The sequence below is a fragment of the Penicillium samsonianum genome, assembly GCF_028829775.1.
Source record: "Penicillium samsonianum strain IBT 33392 chromosome Unknown utg000003l_segment0_segment0, whole genome shotgun sequence".
In the NCBI taxonomy this organism is placed as follows: domain Eukaryota; kingdom Fungi; phylum Ascomycota; class Eurotiomycetes; order Eurotiales; family Aspergillaceae; genus Penicillium; species Penicillium samsonianum.
In genome coordinates this window covers 6,666,059-6,692,229 of record NW_026643261.1, presented here as the reverse complement: position 1 = coordinate 6,692,229, position 26,171 = coordinate 6,666,059, and the positions used below count along the sequence as shown (strand labels likewise).

General features: G+C 47.5%; 9 protein-coding genes across 9 annotated transcripts; 4 read left to right on the top strand and 5 right to left on the bottom strand.

Annotated features, from left to right (window-relative positions):
• Positions 1-45: 45 nt before the first annotated feature.
• Positions 46-2,391, top strand: N7471_006219 (uncharacterized protein; the record flags this gene model as incomplete). Its single annotated transcript, XM_057278938.1, has 3 exons — positions 46-713; positions 766-1,467; positions 1,515-2,391. 3 exons carry the CDS (start codon positions 46-48, stop codon positions 2,389-2,391), a joined length of 2,247 nt encoding a protein of 748 aa, XP_057138548.1.
• A 983-nt stretch (positions 2,392-3,374) lies between these two features.
• N7471_006218 (lysophospholipase 1) lies at positions 3,375-5,439 on the bottom strand (the record flags this gene model as incomplete). The annotated part of the gene is made up of 3 exons (XM_057278937.1): positions 3,375-4,584; positions 4,657-5,320; positions 5,388-5,439. The coding sequence occupies 3 exons, from the start codon at positions 5,437-5,439 to the stop codon at positions 3,375-3,377; spliced, it is 1,926 nt and encodes a 641-aa protein (XP_057138547.1).
• A 2,170-nt stretch (positions 5,440-7,609) lies between these two features.
• N7471_006217 (uncharacterized protein) lies at positions 7,610-8,160 on the top strand (the record flags this gene model as incomplete). The annotated part of the gene is made up of 3 exons (XM_057278936.1): positions 7,610-7,744; positions 7,809-7,854; positions 7,923-8,160. The coding sequence occupies 3 exons, from the start codon at positions 7,610-7,612 to the stop codon at positions 8,105-8,107; spliced, it is 366 nt and encodes a 121-aa protein (XP_057138546.1). The 3' UTR covers positions 8,108-8,160.
• A 66-nt stretch (positions 8,161-8,226) lies between these two features.
• N7471_006216 (DUF3433 domain-containing protein) lies at positions 8,227-11,982 on the bottom strand (the record flags this gene model as incomplete). The annotated part of the gene is made up of 1 exon (XM_057278935.1): positions 8,227-11,982. One exon carries the CDS (start codon positions 11,980-11,982, stop codon positions 8,227-8,229), a length of 3,756 nt encoding a protein of 1,251 aa, XP_057138545.1.
• Positions 11,983-14,838: 2,856 nt separating this feature from the next.
• N7471_006215 (uncharacterized protein) lies at positions 14,839-15,491 on the top strand (the record flags this gene model as incomplete). The annotated part of the gene is made up of 2 exons (XM_057278934.1): positions 14,839-14,841; positions 14,916-15,491. 2 exons carry the CDS (start codon positions 14,839-14,841, stop codon positions 15,489-15,491), a joined length of 579 nt encoding a protein of 192 aa, XP_057138544.1.
• A 310-nt stretch (positions 15,492-15,801) lies between these two features.
• On the bottom strand, positions 15,802-17,901 carry N7471_006214 (DNA-directed DNA polymerase alpha subunit POL12; the record flags this gene model as incomplete). Its single annotated transcript, XM_057278933.1, has 3 exons — positions 15,802-15,975; positions 16,048-17,347; positions 17,402-17,901. The coding sequence occupies 3 exons, from the start codon at positions 17,899-17,901 to the stop codon at positions 15,802-15,804; spliced, it is 1,974 nt and encodes a 657-aa protein (XP_057138543.1).
• A 240-nt stretch (positions 17,902-18,141) lies between these two features.
• On the top strand, positions 18,142-19,323 carry N7471_006213 (CRAL/TRIO domain protein; the record flags this gene model as incomplete). Its single annotated transcript, XM_057278932.1, has 2 exons — positions 18,142-18,934; positions 18,992-19,323. The coding sequence occupies 2 exons, from the start codon at positions 18,142-18,144 to the stop codon at positions 19,321-19,323; spliced, it is 1,125 nt and encodes a 374-aa protein (XP_057138542.1).
• Positions 19,324-20,300: 977 nt separating this feature from the next.
• On the bottom strand, positions 20,301-22,328 carry N7471_006212 (ferric reductase family protein; the record flags this gene model as incomplete). The annotated part of the gene is made up of 7 exons (XM_057278931.1): positions 20,301-20,315; positions 20,371-20,819; positions 20,881-21,459; positions 21,512-21,804; positions 21,866-21,885; positions 21,944-22,073; positions 22,129-22,328. 7 exons carry the CDS (start codon positions 22,326-22,328, stop codon positions 20,301-20,303), a joined length of 1,686 nt encoding a protein of 561 aa, XP_057138541.1.
• Positions 22,329-24,035: 1,707 nt separating this feature from the next.
• Positions 24,036-25,549, bottom strand: N7471_006211 (FTR1 family protein). The gene is made up of 4 exons (XM_057278930.1): positions 25,463-25,549; positions 25,282-25,403; positions 24,783-25,228; positions 24,036-24,730 (listed from the first exon to the last, which is right to left on the bottom strand). The coding sequence occupies exons 1-4, from the start codon at positions 25,491-25,493 to the stop codon at positions 24,208-24,210; spliced, it is 1,122 nt and encodes a 373-aa protein (XP_057138540.1). The 5' UTR covers positions 25,494-25,549; the 3' UTR covers positions 24,036-24,207.
• Positions 25,550-26,171: the final 622 nt, after the last annotated feature.

Below are 26,171 nucleotides of genomic sequence, written 5' to 3'. Positions count from 1 at the left end.
TCAGTACCCAATACGGCTTGGAACCACCTGGCCTTTGTCACCAGCATGGATACCCACGACGTCTCCGATGTTCCGGAGTACTTGGGATATCTTCGAGCACATAAGCAAAATCTGAAGAACGCGCAAGCCCTCAAGGGCCGTCCAGCAAAATCCCAAAAGTCCAAAGATGAGATCCTGATGCAGTTCATGTTTCGACAAATGATGAATACGAAAGCTCCCGCTAGTCCGATGGAGATCCGATCTTCGTTTCTACCACCTGCCTACCCCCCATGCCATACTCCTTTCAGCAAGTTGAAGAAGGTTATGATCAAAAACCTGTGTCTTGAAACTCATCATAGGGAACGGTATCTCCTCATGAGAACGGTCACCCAGGCAGATACGATGACCGCCGTGATGGCCATCGTAGAAGATGAAGACGGGGGTGTTCTCATGCTGCAGCTCTACAACCAAGAGCAGGAGCTATCGAATGCATACAGCCTCAGGGAGGGTACGGTGCTTGTTGTGAAAGAACCCTATGTGAAAGTAATGGCAGACGGAGACTACGGGATTCGAGTGGACCATCTCTCGGACGTCTGGTTTGTCCCCGAGTTTGACGACCTGGTTCCCTTATCCTGGAGGAAACGTGTGACGCAGGCGGATGAGAACGCCTCTTCTTGGAAGGCGAAAGGAACTGAGCATTTTGATCAGGGTGATTATCGTTCGGCAATCCTATGGTAAGCTGCAAAATATCGCTGTGTCTGAAAGGGGATGCTGAGAATAATTTAGCTATTCAAAGACTTTGGACGCCCACCCGTCGCCAGAATTGGTGATAATAGCGCAGCTCAACCGTGCCCTTTCCTTTTTGAAAAGCTACCGCTTTGATGCAGCGCTGAAAGATGTGGAGCATGTGCTGCAAGTATCAGAGCTATCAGAAAAAGGTCTCTTTAGGAAGGCTCAAGCCCTATATCAACTTCGAAGGTTCAAGGAATCATGTGAAATTCACGCAATACTTGCACAGAAGTATCCAGATAACACCCAGGCCGCACATGAGTATTCCCGAGCATCTGCTCGGCTTGTGGAGCAGGATAGCGGAAAATACGAGTTCAGGAAAATGATACTGGAGGCCAAGAAGCGTCGGCCACCGAGGCTTGACCGCGGCACCTACATTGGTCCTGTGACTGTCAAGCAGACTCAATCTCATGGGAGAGGACTCTTCACAACAGAGGCGGTGAAGGCAGGCGACCTTCTGTTCTGCGAAAAGGCATTTGCTTACGCTTTCCACGATGAAGATACCTCGCAAGATCTCTATCTGCTACTCAATGTCGACATGGACAAAGCTACTATTGGTACTCAAGCAGAGCTTATTGAATTGATTGCTCAGAAGCTGCATAAAAATCCGTCCCTGATACCAGACTTTGTCGATCTCCACCATGGCACATACAAATCAGTGGATGTCCTAGAAGTGGATGGCACACCCGTTGTAGATACGTATGTCACTGGGTTCCCATCTTGGTACCAAAGCTAATACCCTCCAGATTCCTGGTTGAGAGAATCATTCTCCTGAACAGTTTCGGATGCCCACTTTCCTCTCGCCAGAGTCACATAGGCTGCATGAAAGGGGATAATGATACGGCCAAAAAGGCCAATGGGCAATTCCATTCCTCTGGGGTCTGGTCGATGGCATCATACATTAATCACTCTTGCGTGAGCAATGCTCGCCGCTCTTTTATTGGAGACATGATGGTCGTTCGTGCTTCAGGGGACCTGCCTCCTAACACCGAAATTACCTTCCGGTACAAATCACCCATGCCCCGTGATCCAAAAGAATTCCCCGTCAACCTACAGCACTGGGGCTTCAAGTGCGATTGCATATTATGCCAGGAAACACGAAGTGCTAACAGCAGTGTTCTATCAAACCGAAACAGAATTTCGGCTGACCTCCGAAGATTATTTAAGACATCCAAGATGAACTTGCGAAAGATTGAAGACAAAATTTCCACCCTCGCAGCCACATATTCCCGACCAGCTTCTGAAGTCCCTCATCTTACACTTGATTCGCCATATCTGTCTCTCGCTGCGATCTATGCTTCATCCCGAAAACTCGAAAAGAGTGTGGAATTTGGATTGAAGACCCTCGAGTCACTTGGCTTCGTTATCGAAGGTGGAAATCTTCCTCATGTCTCAAATGCTCCATTGGTTGTTAAACAATGGGGGCTGATGAATGATGGCGTTGTGGGATGCTGGATGATTCTGTGCTTAGCATATCGAGAGCTCGCCCCAACTCTCGCGTCTCAAGCTGAGAGATATGCCAGAGCCTCCTACAAAATCTGCGTTGGCGAAGATGAGACTTTTGATAAGACATACAGCAGGCTATCGGATCGGGTCGATGGTTTTCTGACAACCGCAAAGTAATCATGCGAGGTCATAACACGATGACTGGAAATCTTTCGACTCTTGGCGCGGCCGAAGCAGTACGCCGCGGAAGCATAAGTCAACCTAGTTTGTAGAAGGGGTTTTATTTTAAGGGAATTGATATACTTACCCCCCCCATTGGATAGTTACCTACTTCTAGTGATAGGCTACGGACCTCCGTCTCATGCACCAGAGGTTAATCTAATGCTACGATACTAATCAATAGAAACCAATACCTTTCACGTGTAACGTACGTAATTTAAGACAAGATTCCCTAATCGAACATCGTGGCTTGGGGACCCTATAGTGATCCGCGGAACACTACTTGGGCGGAGGTTAGCACTCAGCGTCCGAGATTAGACCTTGTCAACTCCCATGGGACCAAAAGAAATTTGGTCCCATATCCTGGTCCCATATACTCCCATAGGACTAAAATAATTCCGGTTCCATTGCCCTAGTAATCCTATAGGGGTCCTATAGGGGTTCTAGGACTCCTCTATAGTCCCACTCTAGTATAATTTTACTAAGAATTTCCTATTTCGGCTAAATAAAACTATAAAGTAATCAGATAAAATACTATTATTTATAGGCGTATAAGTGTCCCTACTTTTAATATCTAATAATATAGTTTTTTTTATATAATATAGTCTATAATAGAGTTAATAAATAACTTAAGTCTATATTAAAAAGTATCCTTCTTTAAAAAAGAACTTTATATACTAGATTATAGTGGCCTATGAGCGTAAAGGAGAAGTTAGATGAAACCTTCTAACTTATATTTATATAGTTTATATTAAGACCTTATAAAGAATTATACTTTAACTAATCCTTTCTTTCTATTCTATGCTTTGAATAATACCCCAATCTTCGTTCCATTCTCATGGTGATCAGCTCCCTCCCTGGTATATTGGTTAAATATCGCCGCGCTATTGTTGCAGCCTCCTAGCGCGAGCTACCCCTTGAGTTTGATCTTCAATTGACAATCAGAGCCAAACCACCAACATGGTTGCCAGAAGAGCTGCGAAGTACCACTCGTGAGACAAAACGACCAGTCCTGCCTTATTAGTCACACTGACCAGGGCCAAAACTAAATCCGGCTCGTAGACAGAAGGCGTACGGCTGTCAGTCGTTCCATTCCAACAGTATCGCCCAAAGCACTGAGTACAAGCAGCCGGCATGGTGACATTTGTGCGCCCAAGTGAGCGGGTCAACACAGCACAACCGACACAAGTGGACCACTCTGAGTCTCGGCTTCCGTTACCCATAGTGGCCACATTGTAACCATTCAGGATCAATGCGTCTCGCTGAGTATTGTTGTAGTCCATTTTGAAGGTCGAGACATTGGAATGCACCACGTAGGGAGAGTTGGGGATGTAGACAACAAGCGGTGAGTTTGACTGACTGCCGGTGAGATTGGAGGTATCACAACCGAAGAAAGTTGGCCGATTGTTGAGTCCTAAGTTCACAAAGGTGTTGCGGTCTGGGATTGCGGGGAATCCGGTGCCATTGTTGATTTTACCCTCGAGGCTGCGCTCGTAGGTAGCGATGAGGGAGGTGCCGTCTGGCCAGTTGTTGGTATCGGCAGATGAGTCAATGGCGAAAATGACGTCCACATTGCGTTCTGGTTGGATCATGGGATGGAGAGGAATGTTTTGTTGGTCTTCGCCTCCGTCGACAATGGCGAGATACGGAGATTTGGTGGGTATACCTCCGCCTGTTGCTTGGTAGAATGGGTTGGTGTAATTAGCAATATCAAATGCTGCCTCGTCCAAGTTGCCAAGAACATCACGGATAATCTCCTTGGCCATGTCACCGAGATCAGTGGAGTTGATATTGAGTAAAAATTGATTGAAAAGACTGGATGAGGTGCCCATCACAAAGCTGGCGCTGTCGTACCCGCGGATACATTTCGATTTCGGCGACACGATACCCTTCTCAAAGTTGGAGCCTAAGTATTCCAATGGAGCAAATGAAAATATGGTGGGATCGAAAGACCCAAATTCCCATGGGTTGAACTCGAAGACGGTTGCGTTGCCACCGACGACGTGCTCTCCGGGATTGCGACCGTCTGCGATGAGGATTGGCAAAGGCATTTCAGCTCGCTGAAAATTTTCCGTCGCTGCGATGGAACTCCAAGTATAGTTGAGACCTCCCTCTGGGGCATGGATGAGCTGATACGATAGCATACGACCCCTGTGGCAAAGTGAGGAATGTTAGCCAGATGCATGGGAGCGGGTGAAGCGTAGGATCAGGTTGAGTTCTTACCAAAGATCTGTAAGGGTAGCTGGAAAGCCAGCTGCTGCTTTTCCAGCTACAGCCCTAGACAACTCCTTGTAATACTCGATTGCAGAAGACAAGAGAGCGCCACCGTCATCGGGTCCTTTCAGAATGGAGTTGGATAACTGCCATGGAGTGCCGAGGGTTCCGGTCTGCAAAGAAGATACGGACGTGAAATTGTTCATGTAGAGCGAGCCCAGTAGCCAACCACCTCCACTGAGACCGGCCAGGTATGTGGCAGATTGAAGCAAGCCACCAAGCTGACGTGATCCTGTAGAATTGTCGGTCCGACTATCAAAGGCCTTCAAGGCGCCAGCACCGTTCATCAAAGCGCGATATCCTCCGCCAGAAACAGCTATTCCGATATTGGGTAGGCTCGAAGGTTTCTCTGCGTGATTGTCGAGATACGCGACTGCGTCGAAGTTTTCAATCCGAACGTGACCGAAGAAGTCTTTCATAGCTTGCTGGGTTGTCTTCCGTCGCAACTTGAGCCAATCCTGCTCTTTGGACGACAACTTTGCGGCACTGCGCACACTTGGCCGCGGGGATGGACAATTAACTTGAACTGGGGCATAGCCATTTGGGGCGTTGGGGAGGGCTCGGCCGGCTAGCTCTGACACATCCGGGTTGATTAATGGATGGCTTTCGGATTCTAGTTTTTGAGAGGTTAGATGTCAGAAGATAATGACCACTTCAACCAGTCAAAGGATTAATCCCACCAGATGCATAAGCAGCAGCAGTTATAAAGTTCAAGAGAAGAGTGAATCGCATGTTAAGGAAGTCGAATGACCCAATCGACTGGTTTGGGCTTACAGCACTGTTCTGTTCTGTAGGTCACCCGGGCAGGGTGTGATTTATAGATCCAATTTTATCCCTTAAGGGTAACAGGCTCCAGAATTTCCGTTGTTTTTCTCCCCCTCTTGGTCATTACTGCTGTTAGGCGCAGTATCTGTCCAGGGGCTTCCAGCTGGTAGTGTAAATCCTCAAATTTTATGCGTGCTTAAGTTTCAATTCTTGAACCTACAGAGGGCACCTAGGCACTCGTTCTGGGATTACAAATTCTCTTCATATTCACCTAGTTATCCTCGACATTTATTTCAAGTTCAACTTTAATTTTATGGTCATCTCGTGATAGGGTCACATTATCTCATGCCCACCGGCTGTGATAACTTTTGACTTCTCATATCACAGCCGGATTTGCCGAGTGCAGATCTGCAAACAAGTTAGAAACTTCACAAGGCGGTTTGTTCAAATGAAACATATTGCGCTTGGCAGAGGCAAGCTAATACGGACATATTGACCGAAGAGATCAAATATCAAGAGACTGAAACTAATGTACTAGCTCAACCCCACCCGCCCAAGGCAGACCATCCAAAGGGTCAGCAATCAGTCATACTGTAAGCCGAGCGCGACTAGGGTGTGAATAAACGGTACGAGCTTTGGTGTATCTCAATATTGATTTGTTGAACACTGACAGAGGATTTGGTCAGACTCTAGGCCTCTACTCCCAAATGCCATGAGCCATAGCAGCCCAGGTAATCTATATTGGCTTATTGGGTGGAGTTAACATAGAGTGTTGAGTGGAACGTTCTGATACCAGCCTGGGAACATAGATATCAACTTGATAAAAGTCAAAGATCTTTCTAGACATTATTATGATAGCGCGTTAGGTTGCCATAGAGATGAGGCTAGTAGCTTCGCTCTGATTAGAGCAATTCCGCTACTTGTCCTCGCTCCTAAGATATAGAACCATTGAGAAACCAGTACTGATCTGTTGACCAGGAACTATTGTGCCTAGAAGCTCATGATGTTGGTATGTATTCATGTTATATGGATCGTGCTAGTTCAAGGGTCCTGCGTTCTTTCTATTAACTGTTATTCTATATGATCTGCTTGATAAAGACTCTTCTTCCTTCTATAGCAACTCGGCGGAGTGAGTATTGGTCAGGTTACATTTCGCCTGCATCCACCTAAGTAGATATATAGAAGTGGGGATAGGTCTCTCGGTGGAGCCCACGGACAGCCCAATAGCCATGCGTGTTGAGAAATATGTCAGCCTACAGGAACCACGTTTGACAATCTCGGGCTTTGGAGCTGGTAGGCCCTGCATAGACTAAATTTCTGGTAAGCTGCATGAAAATTTCACGAGTTTTGAAACGTGGGGGCTCAGGATTCTTACCAATGCCTATTCGACCAACACTCTTAGTGGCGCACTAAACCCCATGACTAACGAACAACAAAACGCGTTCTGGATACACCGACTCATGGATTGGCCCAATCCGTCAGTGTTTGCATGTATATCTTCTTTACCAAGCTTGTCATGCTCAGCTATACGCTCAGCTATGCGGGATCTGTCTATCTTCTTTCAAATACTCCAGTATCAACACATAGCAATTATTGATCGTCAAAGTTTACTCCATTTGCCAGTAGTCGTATGGTCTATTAAAGGTACAAAGGAAGAAGATATGAGGACCATAGCTGACAATAACTCATTTTACTGGTCTTCCGGTCATAAAAAAAGAGCAGAACCGGCATAGGAAATGTACAAATCTTGAGGGACGAATGCAACAAACAGATGGCTGAAAATGAAGCAGCCACATCCTCTAGCACTATTAAGTGGTCACCGTTCGGCGATCTCCGTTCCTATTGAACAGCACAGCCTAGTCCTGTTGTATAGGCAGCAGCCCATTCAACTCCATGCCCGCAGAAAGATTTTTCGAAATTTTCTAATATCACTAGTCAGTTTCAAAGTCATTCTTACCATTGATGGTGACTTCCGTGCCAGATCCACTGGTAAAACCCCTAACCCATCACGATCATCCATTCTAGGATCGATGCATAAATAGTCCCAAGTAACTATGTCGCTTAGAACACGGCTACTCTCCTTTGTACAAAACGAGCTCAATCCAAGATCTGGTCTATCACATCAAAAATAATCAAGATGTTTAACTGGTTTGGCCTTTTTAACAAGAGCTCTCAAGAAGCAACCTGGAACCCAACCACGATGACCATGGAGCTGCAGCAGCCAACCAGCCCCGAAGCACCTTCCACAAAGCGTGTTGACGTTGAAACAACTGTTCGTATCCTTCCAAGTCAAAGGATGCGTCTGGCAAGGTGGGAATGCTAACTTGTATCCATAGGGCGCAGAAGAATCCACACAAATGAAACTGCGCGGTGGTGGCGGTGGTACATGTTGTGGAATGTAAGTTTCCTATATCTCGAGGGGTTCTATGCTGACAACGTTCTCGACAAAGTTGTGCCGGTCTTCTCTGCTTTGAGTGTTGCGAGTGCTGTTGCTAGGTGCAAGATACCTTACCTCCTGCCTCCCCTCCGCCGTCTCGTTGAATATGGATATCGGCATCGGTGGCATATTACATGGTTGAATTGGATATCCGCCAGGCGTGCTAAGAGATATCATCCTGTCAATTGTCGGTTTTGAGCACATGCATATAGGTGCCTCTCGGTTAATTCATTGCCTTTAAGCTTCGTCCCTTGGGTAGATATTTGATAAAAGTAATGAGAAATATACAATCAGGGAAGACAAACATGCCGAAGAATTTAGGAAGGCACTTGTGGTCTTTTGGCCCGCCTTTTCGCAAAATCAACAATGCCTTGGAAAATTCCCATAGGAAACCATATTGGTTGACTTGGCAAAGCAATCATCTCACCCCCAACACTTTCGCTTGAGCAAGAGATGCTGCGATGGCGTCTCCGGGCGCGGGGTTGGGTGGGAATCTGGCTCAGTTCATTACCAGCTCCTTGTAGACCCGAGTGGTCGTAGTCCAGGAGCCACCTTTCGTTGCCATTCATATCGCGGGAAAGACCAAAACGGTAAAACTGGTTCTGCTCCGGGAATTGCTGAAACTGTCTCTTTCCCATACGTGCCATTTCTCGAAGATCAGTCATCATTTCGCTTCCGGCAACCCAAGGAATCAATGACCCGAGCGAATTGGGGTTTCGAGGTGCACGGAAGTAGTTTGATCGTGCAACAAAGATAAAGACAACTATGATGATATCCAATGACAAGAGAACAAGCGCGATCATAATGGAGGCAGCTGAGGGAAACAGGCCCCAAAGACTTTTTGTGACAGTCCCCTCAATTCGGGGAGCGGCTGACTTCGCATAACGTTGGAAGTACAGGTCCCGGTTGAAGGTGAGATATGTGCTGAGTATCTGCTGGTACGTTGACTGCGCGGCGCTCATCAATGAGGTGGCATCAAAAGAGAGCTGTGAAGTATGATAAAGGCGGTCGTATGTGAGTGCGGTCATCATGCCAGGCCAGTCATAGTGAAAGAAGGACACATTACCAAGAGGGTTATATGGGTTGGAGAGACTCATGATAGCCCGGTTCAAATGCACCAAGCTAGGCAGTGATAGATTCTGTGAAATGGGCCTATCGTGCATGGCCAATGTCGTTGTAGGCTTTGAGGACGATACAATGCCCCGGTGGTCGAAAACAACCTCGAAACCCTCACTTGTGATAGAGGGTTGACATGAGAGGGCTATCGAACTTTGCGAATTTGACGGCGAAGATTGCGTCGTTTCCCAGCGAGCAAGGATCAAGATTGTTGACTGACAGCCAGTTTCCGCATAAGACACGCCGTCAGGTTGGAGATATGAAATAGATCTTTTGATCAAACCACCTTCCACTCTGTTTGGGGCTTCCACCGTGCAGATGAAGCCGGACGGACTTGTATAGTTCCAAGTTCTTGTGCCGGATCCATTTTCAACCTTTGACCAATCGAGGAGGACCTGGTGGCATTGGAGGCTTGCTCCAATCCCAAGGGTGACAGCTTCATAGTTAAAATTGTTGGCTCCATTGGTTTCCACCTCGGAGTTGGACAAGGGAAGAAACGAGTGTTTTTCGTCCTGCCAAGGCACAATCGGGGTGCCTCGGTTCAAATTGCTGAGCACCAAGCCAATTCCATCAAACTGCACATTAGAAGTGGGAAGCTGAAAGGTCGTGCCATTGTATTGAGCACTTAAGCCGGTAGCCGCCTGCTTATGGAGCTTGGTTTGTGGTTCGAACATTCCTCCACTGATGATTGTAAGGGACAAGCCTAGGGTACAGATGATCGACAAAGCCGTGACCAGCAGTGGCCCTTCGCAGAGATTGTGAAAAAGGACGGAAATCGAGATGTGCGAGCCATAGTTCTTTGCCAACGACGCTCCCATGCCGGCCATGCCCTTCTGGAGGCGTCCCCATGTTTCAATAATCGTCAAGTGCCGCAGAATGGAGGCAAGCAGAGAGCTTACCAAGGATGATATGAATGTAGGCCCAAATAACAAGAAAATTAAAAGCCCGATCTGTTGAGCCGACTCGGCATTGACGTCTTTCAGGGATAGAAAGCTCAGCGCAAAGCCATACGTCACCAGGGTGCCAGTCAGCAACATGCATTCCACCAAAAACCAATGAAGAATGACAAAATGGGGTCTTCGGTCCGTGCGTCTGCGGGCTGGTGGTAGTGCCAATGCTCCAGAGGCTATACTGGAAGGCAGTGGGACTATATCAATCTTTTTGCCAGCTGGGCCTTCTGACCATTCGCACCGGAAGTTCTTTGCCCATCGAAGGAGTTGGTGGGAAGTTGCGTGACTGAAGATTTCACTCGATTGAGCTAGAGGACCTTCTGCGACGAACAGGTCTGCGATGATAGTGCACTGGGCTGCTATTGATCCAGGATCGCTCCGAAGAAAAGTTGCACGACGAGGGTACACAGCCGCAAGAATCAATAATAATGTTGCAGCAGCGAAAAGTAAAGCCTCGGCAATAACGGCCGGGTTCGATAAAACATCAAGAGCTACGAGGGTCGTGACTTGAGTAGCTTCTAACGGAACCGGGGCTGTGACGTCAAACAATTTGTTCATGGTGACTATGAATTGAGAGTTCCAGAAGTGCAAGATTGCATCCTGATATGCAGGCAGATCAACCGAATGAGAAAGAATTTCTTGGTCCAAATTGAAATTGGGCCCAGAGGGAACCAACCATGTATGGTTGACAGAAGTTTCCATGATACCGCTTTGAATTTGAAGCTCGAGACTTATGGCTCTGCGGCTTTTGTGGTAGAGTAGATCATGAAAGCCGGGGCCAAAAAATTCCGCGTCCCGCAGATCTCTTCGACTAGAAGAGTCGACTTTAGCTTCAGTGATCGAAGCATCGACGGCAATTTTGAGCTCAGCTTCAGCTGATTGATAGGTCGCATGGCAAGCAAATGCAGTGCCATTTGGAGATCGACCGGTGTCCACTTCAGCATTCTCGGCGATATCAATGAGGAAGCCGAGAAACGCGTAATTTTCACAATGGGTTGTTTGAAACGCTGAATCCTGACCCAGTACTGACTGGGCACGTATCGGCTCCCAGTATCGCAATTGAAGCGGGCCCCTCTGTGGATGAAGAGTCGTGTTGAGGGCGAAGTCAACAGTGCATGGATGATCATTATCACTAGAAGGAAACTCGATTTGCATTGCGCACAACTGTTTCAAGTCACTGCTATCATGGTCCGCGTTTGTGTCGGTAGTCGTTTGCCGCGCCCACGTGATATTCGTGTGCGACACGTTCTGGCAGGATAGCTCGCTCCAATAAACAGTCTGGTTTATGGATAACATTGAGGTTTCGTTCTCGTCAAGCGGCATAGATACTGCCGCCGAGGCATATTCAGAGGAACGGGATAGGAAAATGTCATCGGCCGTCCTCACCACCGAAGCATCGGTGTAACGTATTGCTTCAGCGGCAAACCAGTTCGTCTGAGTGTCTTGGTCAAGCAATTTCGGCCACGTGGAGACGGTAAATGTTTGATCTAGGGATGTCTCAGTCAACACCACCAGCCCCGCTAATGAGGAAGGGAGCAAGATGCGGAAGGCCATCGACAGGGTGGTGATGACGAAGATCAGCCAGTGTCGATTGCGGGCTGCGGTAACGGGAGCCATAACACCATAGAAGAAGTTGTAGTTTGTGAAAAGCACCGTTGCTGAGACTCCCTCTGGTCTAGCTAACTGAAAATAAGGTTCCAATCGAAGAGCATCGCCGACACAAAATTGCCATAAAGTCACCGCCACAACACCCAGGGACACAGGTACATAGACATAGGCCCCTGAGATAACTTTCGGTATCTCATTGACGGTCTTGTAAATGATCAACCCATTATTGCGTTCTGAGAGTTGACGAATAACCTCGAGTGCGATGCCGAAAAGAAGGAGAAATCCCGCTAACGAGCAGAGGAATGGGAGTCGCAACGTCCAAGGCACCCAGCCTCCATTCACTACATGGTTGTTCCCAGGCCGCTGAGATTCAGTCTCATTATTTCGCTCATCGTTCATCTCTGCATACCAGAGATGTGATTGTGATCATAGGCAGACATTGCGGCGAAGTCCGCTTAGCAAAATTTGCGAGTCAGGAGGTGGAGAAGGGGAGTTTCGACGACCTCTATTTGACCCACCTCGGCACCACAGAACTAATTAAAATGCAGGGGTATTTCTTACTAGTGGGAAGTTAAATGGTCTGGACTTGCTAGATAATCTTTTCAGCGATTGGCCAGGATGTTTTTTTACAAAAATTATATACTGGGCATATCCACCAAATGGCCAAGAACTTGGACAACAATGATCTTGCATATATATATAATGTAGGATGTCATTCTCTAGAAGTTACACTCAATGATATTTACTATCCACTGTAACCAGTCTATTACCGCCTTATTACATAATTACATAAGGCAGCAAATACATCTACATATATGTACAGAATTGTTTTAGGGCTTTCCACGAAACTAGAGGCCCTGGATAATGGTTTCTGGCTGATACAACGAATGAAGATATCACAATACCATACAAAGCTGTGTGTATCTCTATCCTCTATACAGTCAATTTCAAGCCCTTGTTGAGCCTGGGTATTGTAGGATTAATCATAGTGTCCCAAATAGTATGGTCGATGGGAATGGAAATACCTAAACTTTGTTTGCTTGTCGAGGTTGCTTCAGTCTCACGCCAATTGATCTTTATATATAGAACGTTCTCGTTGTTTTGCACATGCACTTTTTGCAATGCACTTGCGGCTATACTACTTATACTGATAGGTAGGGGGCGATAACATTCAACAAGACCTTATGGAAGAATCTTAGATATAACCTTCCTTATATCATCTTAATAGTGGATCGGATTACTAAAGCGCTTCGTCGAGGACAAAGGCTGCATAGGCGGCCAACTATTCTTACGTAGGTAGTTTAAAGGGTGCCATGGGTCTTTCTCTTTGGACTCGGTTACTTTCTAGATGTGCAGTGAGTGAGTTGGGAAAGGCGATATAACTATATATACCTCGAGCATCACCAAATTTCAACATACAAAAAGTCCGCACCACTAATATTGACAGGTTAATACATCAGACTGAAGGCAAAGGAACCTGCTTAAAACCTGCCCCTAAGACTTTTGTCCGCTCTATTGATCTCCATGATACTCCCAGCATTTTCTCATCCTTATACAGATATCCACATAGAGGCTGACTCTCCTGATATGTCTTTCACAGTAAGGCTCGTTCATAATTGGATATAATATTACCATAAAATAGTAATTGTACACGTAATCCATCGGATATTCCAAGGTTCCAACATTGTAAGGTTGGTTTAGTATTGTATACTCAACCACACTGATGTCCGATTCAAATAATCCTTTTTGATAATATAAGCAAGCTCAAGACTTTCCATCAATCTGCCATCGTGGTCGAATTCGACACAACGCTCACCTAAACGAAGGTCTTTATTGTAGAAAACCCTACTAGAGGTATAATTAAATAAATCTCGCGACTCCGGAGAACCTATTAGATATAATGGTTCTTATTAATATCACTTTGCCCTTCAAAACATTGACCAAGGTGAAACAATGCAGACATGCTTTTTTTGACATTCGCGTGGCTATTTGAAAGAAGAATGGAGCAAGGAAGTTCGCAGCAACTCTGATGAACAAGGGGGAACGCTGAGTATGTATAAATACGGAGCTCGATAAAGTTCTTTAGTGGTTGTTGCTAGGTTTGTTTTGGATTATAAAAAACAAAAATACAGACGGTGTACTCACTAAACAGTCACGTGCTATCGCGTGCCTTTATGTACTATATGAGGTCGAGGTCATCAAGGTCGAGGTCCAGCTCACTAACGTTGAAGTTGTCACAAGGCGAGCACAAGCCGAGAGGCCTTTGGTAGATGTAGACACGATCAAAAACAAGGTTTTAATGTACCGAAAGTCTCTGTGTCAACGCGATGAAGGTCCTGTAGTAACAAGGTACTGGTGCACGACGCGTTGCTTTGAGCTACAGGGACTGGTACAGTATAAACAACTCTTCTCCAAGCGACCGGACAAGCCGAACAGTTGATGAAAAGTGGTCGCATCATTCGGGGGTAGTATAAGCCCAAAGACACAGTGCAGCATGACTGTGCACAGTCATGCCGCGAGATATAAAAATTATTCTGACTTGAGGAAAAAACATGAAAAGAACAATTACTACACTGGGGAAGAAAGGAAGAGTGGACCTGCCGTGAAGAGTGGGGCTGCTTTATACCCCAGCTTTCGGATTATATATAATCCGAGGTACAATGTTTATCCGGAGGTGAGGCTCTCGAGCACGTGGGATGGCCGAAGCTTGGGACTTTGCACCTGTACGTACAAAGTAGGTCAAAACATAGCACCAGCCCGGAAATATTCATAATTCCTAGTAAACAATGCTTCTTTACTTGGTTCGAGGTGTTAAGACAGATAAGATGATTTTTCATGGAGAAAAAAGGTAAATTGAAACGAAGCTCGCCTGTGAAGCGAGTCCCTTCGGGGACCACAGTTCGAATTTCTGAGCTGTCGATTTCCTTTTTGTCTTCCCCGGACAAGTACATGTCGATTTTTTTTTTCCCTTTCCCCCTCCCCTTTTTCTCCCCAAAATAGAAATGTATCCTTGCGATGTAGGATTTGATTCTCTAAAGACATATGACTGCAATGCCCTGTAATGGCCCCGTGTATAGGGTGATATATGGGGAACGGCGCATACTGTAGGATCCACGTGATATGAGCGGTGTACCCAAGAGTTATTCTGCCGTAAACAACCATCTACACGCCGATAAGCCATAGTGAGTCTCAGTCCATTGACAAAATATTATCACATCTCCAAGATCTCAACAAGGGGATCAAAACTCCCTCAAAATGGTACAAACCCAACTTTAACAACCCCCGAAATTCCCCAGAGTTCCCCAAATCCCAAACTAACACCAAACCACCAGAGCAAAGACTCCTCCGCCTCATACCTACACATGCACCAACCGCGGCTAGCAGACCTCTTCGAAGAATTTACACGCCCACACACCTCAACAGCCACCAACTCGACAACAGACCCACACAACGCCAACAGCGCCTCAGCCGCAAACCGCGAAGGAGCAACTGCAGCCGCAAACGCTATAACCTACGGCTCGACCTCTCCCTCCACAATCCCCTCATTCCTACCGATCGAAGATATCTACGTGGCACCACAGTACCAGCCCCCGAACCCCGAAGACGAGGACGATGTCGTCCCGGACCAGCATGCGGCGTTTGGCATTACCCGCGCCATGGAGCGGAGACGGGATGCTGTGTGGCGCGATCTTGGTCTCGAGGCACTTGTTAATGGCGAAGGACATGGGCCCGATGCTGGGCCTTTGACTGGTCCTGGAGGAGCTGGTGCTGCTGGGGCTGCGACCTCTGGGCCTGGGGCTACGCTGCGGGGTAGTGGGGGTGGTGCGGCGGCCGCCGGGGCGCCTGTTATTAGAATCAGGGATTCTGGGCGGAGGATGGGTGGGCGCAGGGTTATTGGGTTGCGGTAATGGATATCAGTATTTACTGAGGCTCTTGCCGGTTGGTGCTGCAAATGCTTTCCACCTACCTGTATAGCCAGGTAAATGGGTGTCTTGTGTTACTTGCATTTTTTACTGGAGCATATTCTTTTCGGGCTGGGTAGCCTCGTTATGATACCCACGTTGGATATATCCTTTTGTTCTTATGATATATCTTGAAGATCATTGATTCGTTGCCATTTGCGATTTTGTTCAAAGAACCGCCAATATCAAACGGCTGCAGACCTAGCTGAGTCTGAGCCTTAACGCCGCGCGTAATGCGATATGATTATACATGCCCCTAGATACGATTGATGTCGACCCGAGCCCGCTCGTACAGCTTGTGGCTCAGCTGTTTCTGTTCGCGCTCGTCCTCTGCCACGAGTCGGGGGTGGACGGCCATTTGGGCGTATGAGCCCGCGGCGCGACGCTTTGATAGGGTGCCTGGGTTGATGACTAGCACACTGTCGACGACCTACAGAAATAATAAGGTCAGCACCGTTGATGGAAGTTGAACACAAAAAAGCCTCGTCTGGGGATAACATACCTTTACGAAAGGCGGCAGCATACTAGGCACAATTAAAATATCAGGCCGGACATTCCACCACTCGCCCAGTTTCATGTACGGCAGATCCACCATAGCGCCTGTAGCCAAGCCACCCTCGGACCCGGGCTTTGGAAGATTTGACCGTGCGGTTGGAGGGAACAGAGGGAAGAAATGGCGTTGCTCGACGAGATACTTGGGAAGACGGGTGAGTAGGTTGCCCTCTGCGGGCCGACCATGCAAGACCTCTTCGCGGCGAAGCTCGGAGAGTACATCGTGTGAGCACATTCCAATAACACATTCGTTGAACGATAATGTGACGGGGTTCGAGACCATGCGGACCTGCTTGGGCAGACCTAGTTCCTTCTTGGGGAGCTGCTCCTGGGGCCAGGAGACGTGCCGGCTGAGTGCATCGCGCACAGACGGAACCATCACGATCGTAATGCTTGGGACAGCTGCTGCAAGTCGCGCTAGTGGTGCTGAGATACAATGCCGGAACATTATGGACAGTGTAGCTGTGTCCGGGTCGAGGCCCTTGATGTCTGGCAGGTCAAAATCGCCCGATGCAAGAAGAGGGTGCTCAATGTCCAGGAACGGGCCCATCAGCACCAGACTATCGGCGTAGTTTTCGGCTGCCTTCTGACATAGCTCCTGTAGTGGCTCAAAGTCCAGGTTGTCGTCTGCTGTGTAGGGCCCGGCCGCAATCATGACATTAAGCGGTGGGTTTGCATCTCCGTCAAGTCGCTCGTTGATGTTCTCCAGTGCCACAGCTGAAGATGCGGCTGGTGGCAATAGGGGAATTGGGAGCACTTCCTTGACAGTGAAATATTCACCAGAAGGGTTGATTCCTCGGAGAGCCACGATTTGACCTGGGAAAAAGTTCACCGAGGGTACCGAATCCACCTTTAAGGGGACTCGTCTACCGGCTCCGGTCCGGCGCGAAGTCTCAAGTACGAGGGAAGCTGGGTTCAATTTTCCCTCAAGACTGTCGGAAGCGATCCGTCCGACAGCAAAAATCTCGCTTGTGCTCTGGATGGCTGCACTCCCGAATGTAATATCGTCTGAATTGAATTCTGCCTGGAATATAGTCGCGAACTCGTCGATACGATCATCCAAAATCTCCGATGCTTCTGACAATTTCATGCCCATGGGCTTGTAGCCAAACTTTTTGAGGTCCGTATTCGCGGTTGGCTTAATGCGTGCCTCGGAAAATGGCGCCATTGGGGTTTCTGGCAAGGATAGGTGCGCATTGAGGGTTTCTACTGTCTGGCCAGCATTCGGTCGATCCGAGAACGAAACTGCTCTGTTCCTAATGTTAGCACCTTCAATACATCATATACACCCGAAAAACACATACTGCATTCCATCGCCAGGTGTTCCAGTGGGTGTTTTTGTGCCCGCTTGTGATCCAAACTTTTCGAACTTGCTGACTCTTGGTGTAGCGGGGGAGGTGAATTCGGCCTTGCGCTTTGCGGATCCAAATCCATTCCCAGTTCGAACGTTCGAGGCGGTTGGTGTCAATTGGTCGAACATCCCAAACATATCGCCGCCAGCTGTGGCCGCGCCCCGCGGAGTTGCCGTGTTTGCGCTTCGTTTTTCTGTGTGCCGGCCAGCCTTGTCACGACTTTCACGCTCCAAAGCTTCTTGGACATCTTGTTTGAAGCCTCGCACTGTTTGCATGGTCAAGGTCACCCCCTCGCCCATCTTTATGCTGTATGATTCCCATTTGTAGAAGAGCTCCTCCGCGGGGATTGAATGCACCCGCAACATGGAGAGGAGCTCGGCAAGGATGTCTTTGGGGATTCCATCGGGGAATGAGCCCGCAAAAAACTCATTGAGCTCTCCCTCGGCGTCCATTGTGGCGAGATGTGTATCGTGGAAGGGCAATGGATACTGAAAGTGCAGACACGCGCAAGACGCGTGAGACCGTGTCGCTGACCTAAGCGGCCCAAAGCAGTAATATTATTCGAGCATTTGATCGGAGTGGACCTGTCGATCGCGAGAATTCATGATTCAATTACCCCTAGATTTATTTTTCATTCTCTAGATTTCCACTTGTCATTGTATAGTCTGAATATTTAGATACCATCCAAGATCATGCCGAACTCAGAACAAGGTGTTACTGCGCATGCGCCCACCAATGGCGATACTGTGTCCGATGTCAACGTACAGACATTGGCCGAATCAGCCCCTGTGAACGCCCAGGCCGAGCCTACTTCAACCGAGAAGCCAATTGACCTCGAGCTACCGACCTCCGCCGCAGACGGTCTCATCCAGAAGCCTTTCGCTAAGCCGCTGGACATAGCCAAACCAGCAGCACCCGCGGAGCTTACCCCGGAACAACAATCCAAGTACGAGGCTGTGTTGAAGTCTGCTTCAGAATGGACCACAGTCGCCACCAAGGCTGAGAAGAATGCTCCGACGTCTCCTATAACCGAGGATGAGAAGATGTGGTTGACCCGCGAATGCCTCCTGCGCTACCTACGCGCGACCAAGTGGAACGTGTCCGAGGCTGAGACACGCCTCCAGAGCACTCTCACATGGCGCCGCGAGTATGACCTGAAGAAATTGACTCCTGAGTATATTTCAATTGAGAATGAAACGGGCAAGCAGGTCATTTTGGGCTATGATATCCACGGACGACCATGTCTGTATCTCTTGCCCTCCAACCAGAACACGGAGAAGAGTGACCGCCAGCTCGAGCATCTTGTCTTCATGCTGGAGCGGGCCATTGATCTCACGGGACCTGGCCAGGAAACTCTTGCCCTAATTGTCAACTTCAAAGAGACAAAGTCTGGCCAGAACGCAAGCATGGGTCAGGCCAAGCAGACGCTCGGCTTCTTGCAAAACCACTACCCCGAGAGACTTGGTCGGGCTCTGGTGATCAACGGTTAGTGATTTCAGATCCCAGGCAATCTTATAACAAGTTACTAATCTCCTATCATAGTGCCCTTCGTCATTTGGGGATTCTTCAAATTGATCACACCCTTGATTGATCCGAATACTCGACAGAAGCTCAAGTTCAATGAGGACCTGCGTGAGCACGTCCCGCCTAGTCATCTTATGAAGTCAGTGGGTGGTGACGTCGAGTTCCGCTACGACCATGCATCCTACTGGCCTGCTTTGAACAAGCTGGCTGACCAGCGACGTGAGGCTTACCGTGAACGCTGGGTTCAGGGTGGCAAGCAGGTCGGCGAGTTCGAGAATTATCTAAAGGGCGAGGATGTTCCCAGCCTGTCTCAGACCCAGGTTGAGGCTAAGGCCAGCGAGCAAGCTTGAACGGGAGAGCACATCACCTTGCGCCTATTTGGGTGTATTTGTCATTTTTGGTCACCATTTATTTTTCTTTTCTATTGGTTAAAAGCCGGCATTTTCTCACAGAGCTGGAGTGATTTACTGTGGGCTTCTTATACATATACCGCTCCGTTTCGACACGCCTGTTCATAGACATGTCAATCTTTGTCAATACTTAAGCGATAGAATACCCAAATTATAGATACCTAATTTTTCTTCTTCAGCCTTTCTTGTTTCCTGTCTCACGCACACGCCAATTTAGATCGTTTGGGAGAAGACGAGAAGATAAATATTGATATTGTGGTAAGCCCACACCTGGGTTGAACTATGTATGGAGTAGTAGATGCGGAAATTATAGCCCAGCAACAAAATCCGAATTACAAAATCCAGCAAACCAAGGACCCATATCAAACTCCGGATTGACCCATGATCGCATCAATGCACCGAATTTAGGCAAAACACCGAAAGTACATAGCGGTATAGGTGCCATTCGACAAAACCCCCTTTTCGGGTAATATTAATGCCTGAATTAAGGCTGGCAGAAAAATGAAGATACTTGAATTAGTCCACGGCTACCTAGCCCGGGAGGTCCACTATTATAGAGGCCTTAATAAGCAACGTACCCTAGTTCTGTTAGCTGATCCTCGAAGTATAAAAATGTGAAGAAAAAGGTATTGGGGCGATTTATCTTGCGTAAAAACCTACACTTTCACCACACCTATTAATTATATACAGACCAAAACCAGTTGGAATGCAAAGTAGATCGTTGTTGTCCACGGGTAGCATAACGATAAAAGCAAGCAGGAATATCTTGATGCAGTCGACGTTTCTCTAGATTTACATAACTAGCTTCCAATCCCAACACGTTCATCTCTCATTCTTTCTTCTCTTCCATGATATCATACTCCAGACTAACCAAGCTCCTCCGACGAATCGGCGTTATATCATTATAATATTGGATATCACCATTCAAATTCCTGCGTTGCAATTTTAGTCAAGTTTCTTCCTCGTCGGGCACTGTCATTAGCTTACCTCGGTGTAGAGTGTTATCGATGGTCCGTCATTAAGCAACTCATTGTTAACAGCTTTCCGTGTTATACTCATAAGCTCGCTAGGACCACATGCACCAACAATGATGCGGTCGTCTGATTTGCCGCTTCCAGCAGCAGCGGCCGCGATCAAGTTGCCAATATGCGGGCGCCCTGGCAAGATCTGGTTCATTGAAGAAGAATAAATATTGCCCGTAGACTGTTGCCCAACGCCTTTCTCGGGGTCACTCGTTGAAAAGGTTGGAGAGGGTTCTGGGGAGGGTTCTGTTGGGATCACATCGCCCTGTGCAGATACTTTTTCTGATAAAGAGCTTGGGGATGTGGGTGACGATGTGCCGGACAGGTCAGCCTGACGGGTGACGTAAATGAGCACGTTCACTTCTGGATGGGACTGAAGTTGTTTGAGCTCTTGGGCAAACCATTCGAGGCACTCTATGGGACAGAGTTAGTTGACGAATGTATGAGCATTTGTCCTTGTAAACCTTTAACGTACCTTGATGCCTCACTATCCAAATAAAGTCAACCGACTTCACTGCCTTCTGAGATGCCTCGATCAGGTCTAGTGCAATAGCAAATGTGAAGCTAGCACCGCTGCCACCGGCGACAAGAACGACTTTGTCGAACACTTTAAAGTTGGGGACTTGACCATATGCACCGTCTATAGAACAGCGTAGAGATCTCCCCGGGGACTCCACGGCAGCTTTATATAAATCCCGCGTAAAGCCATCATACACTCGAATAACGAACTCGGACGGGTTCGAAGACAACAAAGTGAACGGATGGCTTTCAATCCAGCGGATGGCAGGAACCCATAAGAATGCATGGGAACCTGGACTGGAGTGCATGCGACGGCTGAGTTTGACCCGAAGGGCATTATTGGGCAAAGCTGTGACAGTGAGGGAATTTCCGAAGAAGTTCCAGATAATCTTTGCGCCGCGGATGATGCGGTCCATGGCCCAAAGACAGGCAGTGAAAATCACGACAATCACCGTTGAAGTCGAAAAATTCGGACGGTGCATTCCGACTGTGATTATAATCAAAATGAACATAATTATGTGCAGCATATAGAAGACTGTGAATGTTTAGAAGTGGAAATTATAGGAGTATGCGAAGGAATGACTCACGTTCATAATACCCATGCATGAAGTATTTGATAGTTGAGAAGCCAATGATTACCATGGCAAAACCTGCAATGGCACCAGCAAAATTCTTTGATTCTTCCATTTCGAACAGGTCCCCACTCTTCGACCAGGCAGCTAGGTACACTATGCCATGCAAAGCGCTTGTGAAGATGCAAGTGTAACCGGCAACCTTGTGTAGCGGGCGGAGCTTTTCGTAGGATGTGGCTGTCAAGGGCGCGAGCGGCGTATTCTTCAAGGCTAAGAAAACCAAGAGCACTAGGTTTGCTATTGAAATCCTGTTTATTGATGCTTGTCAGTTTCTAGGCCATAGGAGCTGGAGGTATTGAGAAGACGAACCAGCCAAATCTTTTGGCAACCTAGGAATTGTTAGTAAAATTGCATACCAGCGTAAGATAATGAACGAGGTCAGCTTACATAGTTGATATTCGTAAGGTCATTATTAGTTAAAGCGAGAACCAAGTTGATAGCCCAGTAGATGATATACAGAAGAGATCGGTCTGTTCTTAATCCCATCGTTGGACTAGAAAGAAAGCATCGTGCTTGTCTGTGACATTCAGATGATCAGCATTATCCTTGGCCCATATGAGCAATGAACATACCTATACTTCCGAGTCAATGTAGTATGATTCTTCCTTCGACCATAATAAAAGTGAATTACACTCGACCAATGGTATACAGCAAAAAGAACCATAATTGCGCCGATAGAGATGGCAAAATACTTATTGCTCCATTCATTGTTAGACAGGCGCAATGCCTTCTCAGCAGCCTTTGCAGCTTTTGCAGCGCTGAGGTCACTCATCCTAACTGTTGCAGACAGACTCAACGTGGAAGCTCGAATGGAAAAAACTGCAGGATCAATACAACTTGACTGGGGAGGTCAATTATTAATCCCACTTCCTCTTATTTGAACTGCGCCCCAGAAAACCGTGCCAAGCAAGAAGATGAACCAGAGACTCCACTGTCTTCAGGATGTTCATTCGGCGTTCTTCCGTGTCTGATGGAGTGAGGACTACGTCAAACGGAGCATTTCCTATATTGTAATGTCCCGGGGACCCTTTCCCCATGCCCACTTAGGAAATGTAACCCGAATATCACCTGCGTATGTACGCAGGTGGAACAAGGATACAGAAAACGGTTGGACGAGCACTGTTTTTTACCAACCCCAAACAACCATATCAAGCCATTTAATGACAGTTCTTCAAGGATTCTTCAGCGGTTCTTGAGCGGTTATTCAGCGGATGATCAGCGGTCCTTCAGCGGACTTTTAACGGATTTTTAGCGGTTGTCTAGTACTAAATATATTGCTAGTAGGTCTGTAAAAAGAAATAAACGGTTAATAAATAGTTGCTCTATTTTCAGCGGTTGTTCAACCGTTTTCTGTATCCACATTCCTCCCATAATATACTGGTACCTAGGTATGTAGTGGCTGTTCTCGCGTTCTGATAGGGCCGTAATGAAATATACGCTTCGGGCGTTGGGCCAGCACCAAAGTCTGGGCATTCTACGGAGTACGAGTTCCTTTTAGCCTACCGGGAGATCTGATAGAGAAAACGGAGATATACAGTTCAAGAGACCAACATGAAGTATAAGTCAGCGAAGTCATATTGGAAGTAAAATCCGTGAAGAGTTTTCATCGCACACTGCATAGGGTGAGGGTATCCATGAATAATAAAAGTCAAAATTTATCTAATCAATCAGATAACCTTGGAAACCTTAAGCCATCCCGAATCTGATTAAAATTTCCTCCAATAATCCACATGGGCAGTTGCCTATCTTTCCATCGAAAGTTTGATGGCGCTAAGTGTGAAACATTGGGAGAAATATCCTAGGGCAGAGTATGGCATTTTCATGCAGAAGATAGACTGGTGGCTGACGTCGGTAAGGCCACAAATTACAGAATAAAATAGTCGGAATGATGCTTTCATTGCTACTCAATGCGTGATATTCCCTGGGACACAAAGTATCGCATTGATCCTCTATGCAGTCAATAAAAGTTTGATGTGGGCAGGCTAATCCAGGGCTTTAGATTAGAGGGTCTAGGGTTGACAAAATTTTCACTCGTTTTCGCATCGGTTGAGCGGGTACGTGGGTACGGAGTATAGCCACCGTATTATGATAAGATTATCAATCAGTTACTAAATACTAGTAGTTCACTGGATGGTACTAGTGCGGGTCAGAAAGTGCCACAATCCAGGTCGTTTCCCTACAACATATACGGATACGGAGTAACTAGCCTGTGGGCTCATGCTTCGGACCCCTCACTGAAGACCGGCCTGGTCAAGTCATGGTGATAATTCAGATTTTTGCAGCGCGTTTAGCGAGACTACCTAGGTATCTGCTCCTTAGAAGCCTTGTATTAGAGAAAATATTCAGACTACCTTTTGAACCCACGGAACCTATGAGTTTGGGGCAGTGCTCAGGTGGGGAAGAACTCCGTCCCCGGCCACGAGACATCAAGACGTCGGGAGACCCTGCATGAAAGCTTAGTGCCTCTTGGCAGAAACGGTAAATTACAAGTTCACATTCGAGAACAATATTTCAATTTACAAAATTAAACCTTGGAAGCTCCTCGTTTTCCCGGCCCTCTCGCCCAATAATGATCCTGCTTTCGCCCAGTGGCCCACTCACCGGAAGACTCCCTTTTCGCCCACCGGCCGATCCATCTCAAGTGATTAAATCTAAAGAGCCAAAGCACCAGTCTCTGCACGCTTTGCCGAAACGGGAACTCTTGTCTCAACGGGTGCTGTCGGATCTTCATAGGGACGGCGCAGAATAAAGGCTCTGGCCTTGGCCTTGGCTCTTGCGACACTGTTCATAGCTGGGTCAATGATAGGAATAGCTCCGCGCTTCTCGCGGTAGAACATCAACCCGTAGCCAATCATGACACATATCCAGTATAAGTTGTAAGAGATCACGGAGCCGTAGTCGGCGGAATTGGTCCAGCCAAGAAGCGCGTTGAAGATGCCCCAACCGCCGCCACCTCCTATCAGTGGGTTACAACAGTTCACGTGCCAGACACTCTGTCGGATGTCATAGGATCCGGCGCCAGAGCCAGTCTCCGCCGCGTCGCCTCCGACAATGTGGTTCCAGGTGTTGTTCTCCAAGTACCAGACACCACGCGAGAAAAGACCGGCGGCAACAAGGTAGAGGAAGCAAGTGGAAATAATCAAGAATATCTGCATCGAAGTCTGTCGTCCGCCTCTATCGGTATGTTAGCCCTGTAGCTTTCTCGAAGGCAATTGAATCGACATACCGGTAGATAATATAGCCCACTAGGATACCGGCCAAAAGGCCGCAAACGACGGCCAAGGGGAAGGAAGTGGCAGGAAGCCCTAATCCAACGCCTCCGACATAGACAACGGCCTCGAGACCCTCACGGAGAACGGTGATGAATGGCAGGATGAACATAGCGTATTTTTCCAACCATCTCTTGACACGACCCTTCTTTGTCTCGTTAGGATCGTGCTTGTGTTCGAGAGCCTTGGCGAGCTTGACACGCCATTTGTCTTGAAGTTTAGACACGCGCAAAAGGGCAGCCCCCATAATCGTGATGATGAGCGATGCGATAATTCCCAGAACACCCTCCCAAATATCCTCGGTGCTGGAGAAAGTGTTTGTTCCTAGGCCGTAGAAACCACCAATCATGCCTGCTCCGACTGCGAGACAAACAAATAGGCCTAAGCCGCATCCCAGCCAGACCTGTTTCCTTTAGCCTGCGAACTTGTATAGGATTGCAAGAGCCGGTCACATACTTGTTTTACCAGTCTTTTATACGTTGGGCGATCACTCTCGTAGAGCGACTGCTTCAAGAAAGCCAGTAGAACTGACACAACCACCGTTGTCTCGAGACATTCTCGAAATATAATAAAAAACACTGATTGAACCGAGTTAATAAGAAATTGTATTTTCCAAAAAGCAGTGCATGAACTATACCGGTGACAGCGAAGACCTTGTTATTACCCATAACGCCTGATATGCCTTTGGCAGTTTCCCAAGGTCCAAAGGAGAAGAGATTCAAAAAAATAAAGTCATTGGAAAGCCTAGGAGCACCCCGGGGCCTGATAAGGCCCCTTGTACTCCGTAGCGCGGTTACCAAAATGCACGTGTATTGTTGGAAATTCAAAATTCAAAATTACACGTGCTATGACCCTGCGAACAAGCGTTTGACGACCCACCTCCGTATTGATCCGGTTGAGCTTAGCTTTTTCGGGAGTTCCCTGTCTCCACACCTGGGTATTTTCGATGCTTTTCTTGAGCGTCTGGCTTTATGATTCGCGGTAGTGGATATGTCAAACACGTACGACCCATCACATGCCCAGGGTCCGGCCACCGGAGTTCTGTTGAATCGCACAAATACTAACCGGCCAGAAGCGATAGCGGTCATGCCATATTTCTGAATTTGGCAGGTGAGCACACGTTCGTGACAATCTGATTCGCCTACAACTGAATAACACGAACCTCATTTTCCCCTGGGACTGCCCCCCCCACCATAGTATACCTGGACCTAAGCCAATGAAAAGTTGACAACCCCCCACGTGCACATGCAATAGACTCCGAGTTACATCTGATTAAGAAAAAACCTTCCAACCTTGGTTGGAAGGAGATTGATTAAGAAGATCGGGAAGGATTGAGTTTGCCCAGG

Bases quoted from the DNA above. Each gene is read 5' to 3' on its own strand.
- N7471_006211 (XM_057278930.1), bottom strand. From the start codon at position 25,493: ATGGGTAATAACAAGGTCTTCGCTGTCACCG. The intron at 25,404-25,462 runs GTATAGTTCATG...CGGTTCAATCAG, and splicing joins CAAGGTCTTCGCTGTCACCG to TGTTTTTTATTATATTTCGA. The intron at 25,229-25,281 runs GTATGTGACCGG...TAAAGGAAACAG, and splicing joins ATAAAAGACTGGTAAAACAA to GTCTGGCTGGGATGCGGCTT.